We start from the raw sequence: 16264 nt of genomic DNA, 5'->3' as shown, positions 1-16264 counted from the left end.
TCTGTAGACCATTTGTTATATACCAAAGACATTAGCTTTGCCAATGTTGAGTATTCTATTAATTTGTTCATGAATTCTATAAGATCTGGGTGGTCTGCTTTCCATTTTGTCAAAAGACTCTCCCATTAATTCATACTTAGATTTTCTCCAAGATTTTGAATCTGTTTTACCATCAGTCTTTTACTTGTTCAGTGGTGTACTTGCATCAAACGATGCCCGGGTTCCACGAAAATTGCACACACACACCCAAATTGTGAAGGGCAGAAGAAGCAGTGGTGTTCTCCTTGTTGGGCTGCTCCGAGAGTTTCAGATGTGGGGGGTGGGCATCTCCAGGCTGAATAATCCACTCCTCCCAGTTCAAACCCGAATAATCCTCCTGGTGATGGCACTACCTTTCAGGCCAAGTTCCTAACTGCGGCAGTGCGATGGATCTCGGCCAGCTGCAGAGGTGCTCAAACGTTTTTCTGCCTCACCCACCGGCAGGCTGTGAAGAGGGGCTTGGCTCAGCAAGACAAGGCAGAGGGGGCAGCTCTGCTTCTGCCAGCCTTGCGAACTCAACATGGTGTAGAGGCCAGCAGACACCCATGAAGAACCTCTCTAGAGGACTGCTGCATCCGCAAGGCCCTTGGCCCAGCCAGTCACAGGCTGCATGGCGCAGGGTCTGATGCATGGCAGCCCAGGGGCAGAATCCCCTCCAAGCGCTGCCAGCAGGTGGGCAGGATGGTCTCCTAAGTTATAAGGGACTAGGAACTTTGCGCAACGCAGGGAGGGTGGGCAGGCGGGTGAACGGCAGGCTCTGCTTACTCCTGGAGGGCTGGGCTGCTGCCGGTCCAAGGGGGGGTGCCCTGATATATTGCAATAACAATCTATAAATTTTCCCTAACAAAAATATATATCTCAAGCAATTGTTTTTCTCCTCAAATGTCTACCTTTTAAATTAACTGTTATATCAACATTGCAACCATTTGATAATATGATAAATAAAGAATATTCGTTCCCTCATCCTTAATTGATTGCCAAGGCTTTATTCTTCCTTGTCTATCCATCATATCCTCATAGGTTAAATTATACATTTTCACCTTTATACAGTTATCACAATAGGAGTTAAGTGGGGAAGTCAGTGGTGAAATTGGAGGACTTATTCTTCCTCTGCAATGAAACCATACTTTACATAAGGTATCTCTTAGAATAGGCATTCTGTCCATTGAATGGTTCTCAATTACTTTTTATCCATAAATAATTATGTATCCCTTCTTTGATATCTGTTGTTTCCAGTTTTACACTCCTCCTTTGCAGGTCAGTAATCCAACCTGATAGCCAAACTAATGCTGCGACTTGCCGATACAGTTTAATATTTTGTACTGCAAGACCTAGGGCTTTTTTCATCTTGCAATAACTTCAGTCTTATCCTTGATTTCTTCCTGTTTCATATAAACTTGGTTGAAGTTCTCTGTCAGTTTCTTTGAACTGCATCCTCTATGGATAGGCAACATTCAATATAGAAAAATATGTTTTGGTAAGATATTAATTTTTACTGCTGATATTCTTTCAACCACAAAATGATCAGCTTCTCCTATTTCCATATAGCTTCATTTATACTTCTTCAAACTTTTTGGTAATTTTTAAAATAAAGATTATAATTTAGGGAAGTAACATTTATTCACAAATAAATTTCCAAGTTACATTTATTCACAAATATTTGACTGTCTTTTAAATAACAGTGTTTCCACCTTCTGGACCATGAAACTGTCTGCAAGGTAAGTGAGGAATTTGTTGGACAGAGTTTGACTTCCAACAAATATGATAATTGAAATCTCCCATTACTACCACTTTTCTACTTTCTGAAAGTTTGGTCATCTGTTCCAGGAAGGCATGATACAGCACTTCAATCTGGCTTGGGGGTCTGTATTAGACCTCCACAATGAGATCACTGATGTTTCTCTCCCCCTTAATTTTTACCCAAATGCTCTCAACCTGGCTTCCAGGATTTAAGCCATTGACTTACTCATGTATGTAACCATTTTCTGTAGTAGTGTATCATCTGAATATGGGGTCGCCACCAGTCCATGATTTGACAGCATTTTATACACACATAGGATCACTTTACTGGTCATTAAACTCCCAACAATCTCAACTGTAGGCTCATTGTTTTTGTTTTCATACTGATACCGTAAAGAGACCCATCTCCTAAATTAGGATTTGCTTATGTTTAAAATGTATAGACTGTCTTGCCAATCAAGAAAGCAAGCAAGGCAATTTACAGTTATATAAAACTCATTTATAGAAGCATATCACCTGTCATATGCACCATATATTTTAGTGGGATTTTAGTTGATTTCCTCAGCTGTTATCATGTATAGGTACATCATGTTCTGGTGAAAACAACACTAGCAAAACTATAAAAGCACCTTCTCTTAAAAAAAAAAGATGATTCACTTATGGCACTCGCTTGTTATCAGCCTGTGACCACTAGATCAAAAGGAAATAAGAGAACCAAACCACTTTGAACTACCATGTGTATCTTTTAGGTTTTTAATGAAAGAACACCAAAGTAGCAAAAAAGCTTTTAAAAAAGAATAAGGCTATGTTGCAGAACATTTGGAGAGGAGAGAGAGAGAGAGAGAGAGAGAGAGAGAGAGAGAGAGAGAGCACACATCAATAGTCATGAAAACACACAGTACCTTACACTGTAAGGTACCTTACACTGCCCTCTCGTAACTGAATAAGACTCATTGGGTTGCTAACCACCTGGGGGGGGGGGGGAGTGTCCTGTCCCTATAATAGGAGATTGTTTACTAGGTGATGTTATTAACTTATATACCATAAAAAGCCTCAGTCCATTTTAACACATTAATCTCTACTAGATTCTCTATTAAGGAGATTAATCTGCCCCCTTTATCTTCTGCCAGAGGGTGAAAACCTTTTCACTTCATTTGGCATTCTCCTGCTGACCTTTTTTACTGTTTATGTTTTTATTTTTATTTTTACTATATAAAACATTCGTTTTTACTGCTGGTTTTTAATATTTTTTAACTGTTGGGTCACCTTCCAGACCAAAATTATAAATGCAGCATAAAACTGTTTTAAATAAGTCAATATTAAAGGGACAGGACATTTTCTCCAGACCTGTTGCAAAGCACACTTATGAAGAGCTCATGTCTGCGTTCCTCATTAAGGAATATCTTGTACAGAACTACTCAGAAACTGAACATCTTCAAAATACTCAGTTTGCCCCTACTGAGATATTTCCTGAATTACAATAAATTAAAATCTTCATATCACTCTTAATTCTTCAGAAAACATCTCTGGCTAAAGTAACTTGTATTCCTTTTAATATTTGTATATAAACATTAATATCGCATATTTTCTGCATCACACTACAGCCCCAAAACAGTTTGTTTCATTTTTAACTGGCTTTCTTACTTGAAGTGGCAAGAAAAGATTGTATCAATGTATTGTTGAAGGCTTTCATGGCCAGAATCAACTGGCAATTTTGTTTTCTGGGGGGCTGTGTGGCTGTGCTCTGGTAGTTTTAGCTTCTAACGTTTTGCCCACATCTATGGCTGGCATCTTCAGAGGCATGTCACGCACGCTAAGATGTGTTTCTCTCCATGGCACAGTATGGAGTGTTTTATGTAGTTGGGTATTTGTTTTGTACACCCAAAAAGCTACTGATGGGATATGGGGTAGTGGGGAATGAAAAGGATGCAGAACTGGGGGCTGTGGTAAGAAAGAAGAAATCAGCAGGGATGCCCTCCCATCCCCACCCCGTTCTTCCTGTTCATTTTAAAACATAGGTTCATTTTGAGAGGAAAGGACCTTCACTAACTAAAGTTAACGTGAAAAAAGGTGAGGTAGTAACATCAACTGTTTTCTTGTAATTTCACTTTGAAGCTTAAACCCCCAAAATAAAAATATCTTATGTTGCTCTCTTTCAGAATGGAACAAATTTACCTATAATGAAAATAAAGCCCAAAGGCATTCCAATTTTTGGCCTGCAAGCCAGATTAGACCAAGAATAAAGTTAACATTTGACAAAATTGCAGTGAAATCACAAAGGGACACATGAGTCAAGATTATCACTAATGGATTTGTATAGCATCCTACAATTGTTGAGATTGTTACTGTCCAAGTTTTTTAAAAAAACTTACCATGGAAGTGTATCATGACTATTCTGCCTTGAAATACTTTTTGCCATAAAACACCACTCAACTAGTCTGTGAGATTCTACGGACTTTTAAGCAGTAAGAATGTTACCGCAGGTTCGGGGTACAGAATCAGAGGCAAATGAGCCAAACCGACAAAGGAATAAAACTAAAGAAATAATTTTATTCAGACCAACAAGGGCTCCTCTAGAATCAGGAGAGTTGCGCCCAAGTGGTCAAAACCAAGGGTTTATAAAGGGTACAAGCCAGAGTACATCAAAAGAGTCAAAAGACCAATCGGTGCAGCTAGAATTACAGCATAAGTGTCACAATTAAGTCATCAATATGCCAGGAGATGTTCTTAATGTTCCCAAAACATGCAGAGATTTAGATCCGTAGTTTGACCTGATTTAGCATATTTCACACTATTGACATCCTGTTCCTCGGATGTTCCTATTCTCTTATCTAAATGTGCCTTTTATGGCCCTGACTTAAGCTAAACAAAAGAGGCTAACTATTGACACTTCTTCTGGGGTATCTCAGAACCTTGGTGCCAGGGAGGGATTGTTTCTAGGCAGAAAAGGGGAGTTTTCCCTTTATTATTGAGATCCTTGAATTCTTGAGCATGATTTAGAACAAAAGGGGTCTTTTGATGACACTATGAATTCCATTAGGTCAAATGCTAATGGGCCAGGGCAGAGAGCCTACGTGGTCCCCCCCCCCCCCCCCGCTTAGCAGATTATGGCTGCTGCCATCCAGGGCCTGACTAGGAGGGGAAAATATATTTTTTCTTTTCTGCGCTTAAAAGAACACTCAAGTAACCTTCCATTGAGTTTTTCATTGCCAGTAATGAGAGTGAGAAGTTCCAAATATGAAATCTGAAGAATATAAAATTAACTGTTATTTGGAATTCTATTGCTTACCTGCAGAGCTAAGCAGAACACTAAAGTCTGTCCCACGCTGAGATTCACTACTGTCGCTTTGTATTTCCTTCTCAGCATCTTCATAACGATACCAGTTAGAAACTAGCTTTCTTCTTGAATAACTTCCCTGTTCTTCCTTTTCCTCCTCTTGCAATTCGAAATCAGCAGCAGCCTATAACATGCAGGAGAAAGATGAGTAAACTGAAGTTTTAATTAGGTTTTCCTTCAAGTCTGTTTTCTGAAGGATTAAACAGCAGCCATGAATTAATGCCCCAACCTAAAGTTACATTGTTTGACATACACTAACATTACTCAGGACTTGCGTCATTATGTCCATCTTGTCACTTCCCTAGTGTTACAAGCCAAATGCTAATCTTTGCAAAGATGATCGATTCAGAACATGGTTGTGACAGGTTTGGGGCTTTTTTTAAAATAAAAAAGGAAACATATCTCATCTCCTTATGTTCAGTAATATGCTTTTAGCTACTATGTCTTTTAACCTAGAAAATAACTAGAACCAGGATTTAAAGCAAGACAGATACTTTGGGTTGAGGGGTGTAGAGCTATTTTGAACTGCACCTCCTTTCTCCATTCAGACATCATTCTACCTCCTCTACTTTTTATATCATTTATTTCCAAGACAGAACACGAGTTGATTTCCCACACAAGTCATTCATCGAACAATATTACAAATTGAAACAATATTTTTTTGCAGATTAAGGTTGGCAGCATGAACATGGCAAATGTTGGAAGACTCACTGTAGGGGAAAGAAAATGTTGCCAGCAATATAACAACATCGCATATAACAACACAGCAAAGCATTGACGCTGTACAAGAGATGACATCAACACATCACCAGTGATGGTCTAGCATTTGGCCAAAACTCTGTGGTTTAACCATAGAGTTTTGGCCAAATGCTGGGTCATCAGCAGCAACACAGTGATATGACTTCCAGTCATACCGGAAGTGATGTCAGCATGCTAGGATCGTCCCTCCCACCCACCATACTGCTAAGTGACAGCAGGAAGGACCAGCTGGAGGCCGGGGATCATTAAGGCAAGGAATGACTTTTCCCAGCTAGAAGAATGACATTTACATTTGACAAACTGCATATTATAGCTCACAATGTATTTACTTGTTTCATTCATTTACTGCCTATCTCCTTGAGGATTACAGAATTATAAAACCATGCAATAAAAATCAGTGTTATACATTCAATTAACAATGCAATAAAATGGATTACACAGTTAAAGAAACAATGAAATAAGAATAGGACAATACATCCAAACAACAGTGCAGTATAAAGGGGAAACAAAAAGAACTCCCTATCTTTTTTTAATAGACAACATCACCTTGATATATTTCCTTTATAAAAAGAGTCTTCATGAACAGGCCAATTTTGCAAATTCTTCAAAATGACAAAAACACAAGTGCATTCCTGATCTGAACCAGCTGGGAGCCACAGATGAGAATGCTTGAGAACAGGAGGCTGCCGACCTTAGCCCTTTGCATGGTGCCAACCTCAGAAAGCTTTGATCAGATTATTAGAGTTGGGTCACCAGAACATATCAAGAGAAGCAGATCTCCAAGTATGTGGACCTTCAGCCATGAAAGGTTTTATAGATAATAACCAGCACCTTGAATTGATCCTGGAAATTAATCAGTAACCTATGGGAGCGACTGCAGGACAGGTGTAGTCTGCATATTCAGCCTAGCTCCCAATAAAAAACCAACAGTGGCATTCTGGACCAATCAGTAAGATTACTGAGGTATGGATCCACATGGTCAGATCAAAGGTAGGGTGCCATCCTCTGTGCTAAATGACAATGGAAGAAGACCTTTTGACGTGCTCTTCCAGAAATCATGCTGGGCTCAGTATAACTGCTAAAATATTAAATGAGTCAGCCAGGGTGAGTTAAACCTCCCCAATTGTAGGGGGCACAATGCTCTCAGGATTTCCTGACCAGCATCACCTCATGCTTGTCAGGATTCTGTTACAACTTGTTCACCCTCAACCATTTAACTGCCACAGTCAGGCACTGGCTCAGGATAACTGCAGCAGTGTAAAACTCTAGCCAAAGCAACACTGAACTGGGTATCAACATATTGATGACATAATTCCAAAACTATGAATGGTATCTCCCAAAAACTTTGCATAAAGATTTGGTAGCCTATAAGACTGAGCCTTGTGAATCCCAAGGGGAAATCCCGCATTGCTGATAAGTGGTGTCTAACAGCAACCTTCAAAATCAAACCTATAGGTAACAATTAAAACAATTCCAAAGCACAATCCTTGATACCTGCTTCTTAGAAGGATGGCATGGTTCAATCTGTGAAAGGGTATTGATATATCCAAAAACAACAAAGAAACCCAGCCCTTTTCTACTTTCAAATGGAGATCATCAGCTGAAGCCACCATTTTCTCTGTCTAATAGTCTAGCTTGAAACCTGATTGAAAGGGTTACTGAACAGACCTTCAGTTGCTTTACCATCATTTTCTCATTTATCTTTCCCAGAAAGGCAGATTAGAGACTGAATAATAATTGGCTACAACATTCTTATCCAGCAAAGGTTTTTGAATTAATGGATGAATAACTACCTCCTTTGGCAATTGAGGAAGAACACCCCCAGTTAACTATTGATTTAGAATGGCCATCAGAAGCTTACTGATCTGCTCTTTACAGGATTTCAATAACTACAAATGGTCAGAAATTAAGAATACACATGGTGTCTTTCTCAGTTCCCAAGATCCTGTCAATATCATGGTGATCATGTAATGATTTCCATAAATAGGTTAGACAGTGCATTAGATACATCTGCCAATGGTTTTGAGCAATTTGTCAGCAAGAACTTCAGAGATTTTTGAAAAAAAAACCAGTTGTAAAGTGAAGGTTGGTAAGTGATTCTCATCTATATACCAACAACATGAAACTCTTAGTTTAATCTTCATATGGACTGCTTTTTTCATCTCACACAATAAAAATTTAAAATGCCTTAAACTAAAATCTGGTCGTTTCTCACACTGATGCAGAACTGAACAAATTAGAATAGCATACCCTTCAACATTTCACTGGGGGGGGGGGGAATGGTCTCTAATACCAATATTTTTATACCAAGGATTACTTCATGAACTCTACAGTTGAAGGCTCTTCACCACCTGCTTCACTGGTTTCCTTTGCAACAACTGATCCACCGCTGATTGAAAAAGCCAGGACAGTGTTGATTGTTTTGCTTAAAGAAGAACATAATCATTCTACAATAATACCATCCAAAATTCAAAGTATATATCAATAGTTGCCTGCTTTAGAGTTCATGTTTCTGCATTTATCCACATGCGCACTGGAAACAAGAATGATCCATCTGTTCCCTACTCAGAAACATAACTTCTAGAAAATATGGGTAAAAAGCACGGTTTATGGCTTGCATAAAGCAACCTGAATAATTGTAGAAAATGTTTACAGCTACCTGTTGATAAGAAGCCAACTTCCTGCTGATCCCTGATCAGCTGGGAGTCAACATCTAATCTCCCTGCACTATTCTGTATCTTATGTTATGCTCAGATACCTGAGAGCTTCAGAGGTAGTTAGAAGCCAACTCACATCTAATAAGAGGATCAGCTGGAAATGGGCTTCTGATCCATCTGCCCTCAGAAAAAATGTTATTTAGAGAAGCTGGAAATCAGAAGACAATCAGCTTCTGATCACTGCAAGAGAGGGGAGAAAGGGAACACTTCTCTTCCCTCCCTCCAAGCCGGGGAGAGGGGAACAGAAGTGATGCCCCTAATCACCCTATAGCAAAAGAGAGAAGAGAAATATTTATTCTCTCATTTTCTTTAAAACCTAAGGCAATAGCTTGGGGTGGTGAAAAATAAATGATTTGTTCTTCCCCCCCATCATCAAGAAATAAATGGTGGAATTCACTGCCAGAAGAGGTAGTGATGGGCACAAGAACAGCTAGCCTTAAAAGGGGGTTATATAGATTAACAGAGGAGGAATGGTCCACCAATGGCTACTAGTCACGGTTATTGAAGAGTGTCTCCATCTAGAGCACCAAACCTCTGAATACTAGGGTTGAGAGTGTTACCGCGATTTGCCAGGTAACAATAAGTGATTTCCGCTCAGCAACTTAATGAGGCGCAGGAAGCAGGCGTTTCTTCAAAGCGAAAGGATTTTATTTGCAGGTGGTGGGGGCAGCTCGGTCAGGAGGGAATCGCGCCCTCCTGCCCTCGTGCAGGAGTTTTTTATTTACAAACATCAAAAGGCTGGGAAGGGGCAGGCAGAGGGGGCAAGTCCCTTGCCAAACACCAATAGGAAAACAACAACACCAAACAAGATACAATTTCAACTTTTAAAATTTGGTAGCGAAGTCTCACTGTCACCCCCCTCTCGCGGGATCTCACGATGATGCTGAGCGGACAGCTGATAAGGAGTTCATTCAGGAACTCCAAGCGGGCTGATGGTTTTACCCCGAGCTATCTCGGCTAACAGATGAGTCCTTCCTTGTGACATGCCCTGGGGCTCCCGCAGTTCAGCTGGCAACAAAGAGAGTTTTAAACTGTCCAATGATGGTCCCTGCACGTTCTTCAACGGCTGGGAGACCTTTGGGTGCTGGCTGCAGACTCAATTTGTAATTCCAAAGAGGGTCGTTGTCCGTATCAAAGAGTCGGCTGGGCGTTGGTCTGAGCTGCATTCCCGAGTCAGCTTCCGGGTCCCTTAATATCAGATCTTAACTGGCTATTGCTTTTATTAACAGACAAAATTTCAAAAATAGCATTTCTAACCTAAACACTAGGGAAACCTTTAAGGATTATACATGTACATATACTTATAAGCAAGACTTTCACAAATACTTATTGGCACGGCTTCCTTAAATCTAACAAGAACAAAACCTTAAACTTACTGAGGGACCTAACTAAACTAACCTCCTAGGCTGCAGGCACATTTTAAATTCAAATTAAAAAGGGACATTTATATCCTAAAATGACACCAACACAAGGGAAACCATATAGCATTGGCACAATCGTACATATACACCCTTGGTGAACCTTATGAAGGCTTCTGAACCACACAAGTCTTCGCTTCTGGGCACTGAACCAGTATAGCCAGGCAATCTGACTTCAGGAAAATATTTCTTTATTTTCCTGTGGCGGTAACAAGAGGAAGCAACAGGGTAGGGCCACAGTCTCCCTATGCTATGTTTGTTTGGCTCGCGAGGGTAACTCATTAACTGCTGTGTGAAACAGTATGCAGGCCTAGACAGACCACTGGTCTCAGCCAGCAAGCTCTTCTTATGCTCTTAGGTGTTTAAGGGGAATCAGCTGGGCTTCAAGTCACAATCTCCAGTTTGCTACATTTCAGCAAGTGTGGGACAGTAAACTTTCCAAATTGGGACACCAGAAGATTTCCAGCTGATCCCAGAAACCATCTGGGAGTTGGCTCCTGCTCCTCCTTGCCTAAAAAACTTTGTGGATGATAGAGCAAAAAAAAGAAGACCAGAATCCAGCACCTATCCGATCCCTCCAGGTGGTTTCTCATGGCTGCAAGAAGTCTGTTTCCACAGTCAGTCAATTAATCATCTACCTGTATTGCCAATGGTGAACAAGATGTGAGCTGAACCAGTAGGTGATCAACTATCCCTAGTTACAAACTAGTCATCTCTCATTGATAGATAACAGTTACTGGGTTTCCCCCTAGGCAAGCAAATCAATACATTAGATTAGTGTGTATCAAATGTGAACTTTGTGGAGAAGAAGAGTTGGTTTTTATACCCTGCTTTTCTCTACTTTTAAGGAGACCCAAAGTGGCTTACAATGACCTTTCCTTTCCCTCCCCAAAATCTACCTTGTGAAGTAGATGAGGCTGAGAGAATTTGGAGAGAACTGTGACTAGCCCAAGGTCCCCCAGAAGGCTTCATGTGGAGGAGAAGGGAAAAAAGCTGAGTTCTCCAGATTAGAGTCTTCGCTCATATGGAGTGGGAAATCAAGCCCAGTTCTTCACATTAGAGTCAGTCACTCTTAACCACTAGCACACTGGAGGACAGGCCTGTTTTCCCCTCATACTGCATCCTACAAAGGGCTCTAATTCTATTATGCACTTGTGGTCTACCCCACAGTGAGCATACATTCCCTTTGGGGCAGATTCTTGGTTGTACACACATTTTTCTTCTTCCAAAACTCACTGCAAGACAGATCAGAGAAGCCCCATGGCTTCTAAAACATCTTTGAGTGCTATTTTTTCATTCTCTTCACTGAAAAAGTGAAGATTGTTTATGCGTGTTCAGTTCATTTCAGCTTTGCTCACCCATCCCACCTTTCCCCACCTTCCCCTGCCCACCTAACAGTGGTTCCTCCCACACTTAGTGAGCAGAATGCACAAAGAGTGAGGTTTTTTTTAAGGAGAAAAAAGCAGCAGGTAACAAATCAAGCAGCAGGTAAGGGAACTGGCAGGTGGCTTGGCTGCGGAAGCCACTGTAAAGAAAGGAGCTGTGTGGTAAGCCCAGCATGCATGATAGGACTAAGTTTTGTTCCTGGGAATCAGCAAGATGCTCAGCAACAGCATCAACAACAAATTAGTGGTTGGTAGTACATAAGAGGAAATCAATGACGTTGCTGTCCCCTTTTCTGAAGATTAAACAAAGATCAAGTCTTCAGAACTGCATAGTTGAATACACACCAGTTTTGGTGCCAGAGAACTAAGTGTTACGTGCAGACAACTGCTCCTCATTTAGAATCTCAATAAACAAACCTGAACTGTCTTGTCAAAAGAGCAGAAGATATTATCAAAGTGAAACTTTACCAATCATTTTAGTCTTCATACTTCCAATAGTCTCATTGTATTTTAAATTAACTGTAGTTGCACACACAAAGATACCAATTACAGCAGACTGAAGCGCAACAATAGGCACACTGTCTGTATGCCAAAGCATGTTCTACGTCTACACAGCCCTTAATAATCCCAGTTCACTCTATCATTTTGAAAGACCATCAGCATCTACATAGTACTGTTTGTTGTTCAAAGCATCACACCCACATAGGGCAGCAGTGATTACAACCACCATGCTAATTTTAGCCCCACATGAGACTGAGTTGGCTCCTTGTCTAAGGCCACTTACTGAATTCATAGAAAAGAGGAACTAATTCACACATTACATGGTTGGTTACAAAAAAGAATTGCAAAAATTAAAGTTCATGTCAAATGTTCATAACAGTAACTCAAAGTCATTCATTTTTCTTCTTCCATGAAAGATAGATAATATGTGAACAGTCACAGGTTTACCAGGGTTGAAGGGAACCGTGACCCAGCTGTTGCAAGCCCTTGGTCAAACATAAAGTGTATTCCCTCTGACGTTTTCAAACATCAGTGATTTATTGCAGGAGTAATATTCTCCAGTTTGTTCAGGGAACAGCAATGTGCACTGGCAATATGGACATGACATATTTGAAGGAAAGTACTTAACTAGTCTATTGTTATTTCAGACTATAGATGCAAATACAACCATAGATAAAGACATTAAAACACAAGCTGCTTAAGGCTTTTTCATGTATTGTTGCCTGCAGTAAACCTGATAGAAAATACAAACAGCTTTCAGGGCATTTTAACCACAGCAGCCATTGTGTTTAATAAAACCAGCTATACAGTAAACAACTTCTTTCTACCACTGATGAATCATTGTAAGAATTGCCAGCTGAATGGTTTTGAGCCTCTGAACCACAGAGGAAATGGGAGATAACGTGGCTGCTGCCAGCTGCCTTGTACCAAACCAATAGCAACAACATCCACTATGCTTCAGCAAGGCAGTGAAAGAAGGGCAGTTGAATCAGGGCAGAGGAAGTCCTGGAAGAAGGTGATTCAAAAATTTGTATACCGTCTCTCCAGACATGCTTGAGGCTGGTGATTTTCCATTGTGAATCATTTCAGCCCATTCAGGCTGACATGCAGCCTGCATGTTGTCATCTTCCTGATTCCTGGTTTGGAAATTTTCGCCCAAACATTTAATTATCTCCCAAATTCTGGATGGTCATTGCAAAGCACCATGGCTGCTATTATTAGGAATAGCAGTGGAAGTTCAACTTCCTCTCTAAGTGAGCACCATATGGAAGGTACTTAAAGTTCATCTGGTGATACCAGTTGCAAAAATCTGCACATTTTTTCATTTTCAGCAAGGAATGTAACTAATTTTTTTTAGCTGAAACCCAAAGCAGCCAAATCATGTACCATTTTAATAGAGACCTCTCTCTAAAATAATATCAAAGTTTTGCTCTCACACCATCACCAAGATTCTTGTGATTTGTCCCCAATAAGCCAATTAAATCTGACACGTTTTACTGGTTTTACGCCCACACCAAGCTGCTAGCTTTTGAATGAACACTCCAGGGTTGTCCTAGCAACCAGATGGTTCTACCCACAACCCCATACTTACAGTAAGATTAAATCAAAACACCCTTTTCTGCATGTGGAAATAAAAATGGCAAAAAATCTATCAACCACAACTAAGCAATATATCAGTCCACTATTTTCCATTTCAGTATGAAATAAACCATGACATTCTCATAACTGTTAAAGTACACTGCACAGACTAATTCTTCTGCTACACTGTTATCTGCATTTGAGTGGACATAGTTAAATTAGGCAGTTGCAATCCCATTACACACTTCACAGACTGATCAGAGAAAAAACAGAACTCAGACTTGCTCTACATTCCAAAGGTTTCCAAATTTAGTATTTACATTTGTTTTCAAAATGCACTGATGCTTTAGGAAACATTTACCTTAATTTGGGCAACATTTAAATGCACAAAGTAGTAAAAGAAGGATGGGATGTGTGTTCCAACTGTTCTTGTTTGAGAGTAAAGATTTTGTGAAAATTAAATAAAAACCGATTTCCATGATTCAGGTTGTTTGAATGTTTTCAAACAACTATTGGTACTGGTAATGTTTCCATTTTCATGAAGTATTTTGAAAATGTCAACCATAAATATTTACATACACTCCTTTTAACTACAAGTATCTGAGTAAACAGCATGTGAACTTGATAGTGGATAGGTTTGCCAGTTCCAAATGGGAAAATAGCTGGAGATTGGGTGTGGTATGGCCTGAGGAGGGCAGGGTTTGATGTGGGGAGGGACTTCAATGGTGTATAATGCCATAGAGTCCACCTTCCAAAGTGGTAATCCCAAGAGATCTCCAGCCACCACTTGGAGGTTGGCACCTAGGGAATGCACTATACAGCAGTGGTGGCAAACCTATGGCATGGGTGCCAGAGGTGGCACTCAGAGCCCTCTCTGTGGGCACGCACAGAGTCCCCCCCCACACACACACACATCTAGGCTGGCCTGGGCTGCTGGGCTTGATTATTAGCATTAAACCTAAGACCTAGTTTTGGGGGAGCAGTGTAGGTAACACTGTTAAGCGCTGTTAAACCCCACTGATTTTTATGCGAAGAACTAAATCACGATCCTTTACCTGGGAGTAAGCTCAGTTGCTGGCAATGGGGCTTGCTTCTGAGTAATCACTCCTAGGGTCGTGATTCACCCATTGGAAGAGTTGCACAGTTGTTTCAAAGCAAAGCCACCGACTACCACCAAGCTTACTCCCGAGTAACGCACACCTTGGAGCAAACCGTTTTTTCTAAACTAAAACTTCAGTATTCAGGTTAAATGGCCGTGTTGGCACTTTGCGATAAATAAGTGGGTTTTGGGTTGCAGTTTGGGCACTCGGTCTCGAAAAGGTTCGCCATCACTGCTATACAGGATTAGACAGATATAACTTTGTGTGAATTAAGAGTTGCTAACTGCAGCTCAGGAAAATCTTGGAAATTTGGTGGGGACGCCTATGGAAGGCAGAATTTCAGGAGGAGAGAGAACTCACTGGGGTTGTGACATCACAATTTCAAGTCCTCCTAGATCCATGTAGCCCATCCTTTGAAGCTGCCATTTCCTCCAAGGGAATTGATTTCTATAGCTTGGAAATCAATTATAATTCCAGGAGAACTCCAGGTCCCACCTTGGCACTGGTAATCCTAGTGCCAGTTCAGCAGTCAGATGTACTAGAACAGTGGTTCTCAACTTGACAGGTCGCTGACCCCTTTGGGGAGTAAAAGCTAAGACTCTCTAGATGAGTGTTATTTCTCCCATCCTGTAAAAATGGATATATGTTAGGAGTTAGAGTTAGGAACTGTAATTAAAAAAGAATTACGTTAGATTAGGAAGGTTGAGAACCACTGTACTAGAAAAAGGACAGAATTTCAGAATCACAAGAAACCAGATTAGATGCTAAGAGTTCCATGACTGGAGCTCCCTACATTTTTAGCACAATTATCATATATGCGGTGTTACCCTAAATAGGCAGTCTCCACCTTAGTTGAGAGAATTTGCAGGAAACAGCCACAGAGGGTAACTGGGATTGATAACCTGTGTATATCAGGACAGTCCTGGGTGAAAACTCTTAAACGAGCAGGCAATTGTATAATTAAAATTGGTTGTACTAAAAAATAAAGAGTAAAACAAGAAATATATTTTAAACAATGAGCATACACACAAAAATCATACACAAGGATCCGTTTTGGGACCAGTGCTCTTTAACTTATTCATAAATGACGTGGAAGTAGGGGTGGGTAACGTGGTGGCCAAGTTTGCAAATGATACCAAATTATGTAGGGTGGTGAGAACCACAAAGGATTGCGAAGAGCTCCAAGTGGACCTTGATAAATTAGGTGAGTGGGCTCAGAAATGGCAAATGCAGTTCAATGTAGCAAAATGTAAAGTGATGCACGTAGGGGCAAAAAATCCAAACTTCACATACAAGCTACAAGGGTCAGTGCTATCAGTCACAGACCAGGAAAGGGATTTGGGCGTCTTAGTTGATAGTTCCTTGGGGAATGTCAACAAATGCATATGCCTTTGTGAAAGACAGAAGCTCTGTGCTGGGGATAATTAGGAAAGGAGTTGATAATAAAACTTCCTGTCATACTTACTTTATATAAAGCACAATTAGTGTGACCGCACTTGGAGTACTGTGTTCAGTTCAGTCGCATACATCTCAAAAAAGGATATCCCAGAAGATAGAAAAAAAAGTGCAGAGAAGGGCAACGAGGATGATTGAAGGATTGGAGCACTCTTCCTTATAAGGAAGAGGCACAAAGCGTTTGGGACTCTTTTAGTTTGGAGAGGAGGCGTCTGAGTGAGGATATGATTGAAGT

At 40.5% G+C, this 16264-nt stretch overlaps 2 protein-coding genes across 4 annotated transcripts in view; one reads left to right on the top strand and one right to left on the bottom strand.

Moving 5' to 3' along the window:
- CHRM5 (cholinergic receptor muscarinic 5) overlaps positions 1-16264 on the top strand; it is a 106664-nt gene that overhangs the window by 49645 nt on the left and 40755 nt on the right. The gene's annotated exons all lie outside the window — the stretch shown is intronic.
- Positions 1-16264, bottom strand: part of AVEN (apoptosis and caspase activation inhibitor) — a 169705-nt gene that overhangs the window by 130525 nt on the left and 22916 nt on the right. The window contains exon 2 of the mRNA XM_048484284.1: positions 5069-5240. Coding sequence (XP_048340241.1) covers positions 5069-5240 — 172 coding nt within the window. The remainder of the gene's footprint in view (positions 1-5068; positions 5241-16264) is intronic.

This window comes from Sphaerodactylus townsendi, linkage group LG02 (genome assembly GCF_021028975.2).
Source record: "Sphaerodactylus townsendi isolate TG3544 linkage group LG02, MPM_Stown_v2.3, whole genome shotgun sequence".
NCBI lineage: Eukaryota > Metazoa > Chordata > Lepidosauria > Squamata > Sphaerodactylidae > Sphaerodactylus > Sphaerodactylus townsendi.
This window is presented reverse-complemented; position numbering and strand designations above follow the sequence as displayed.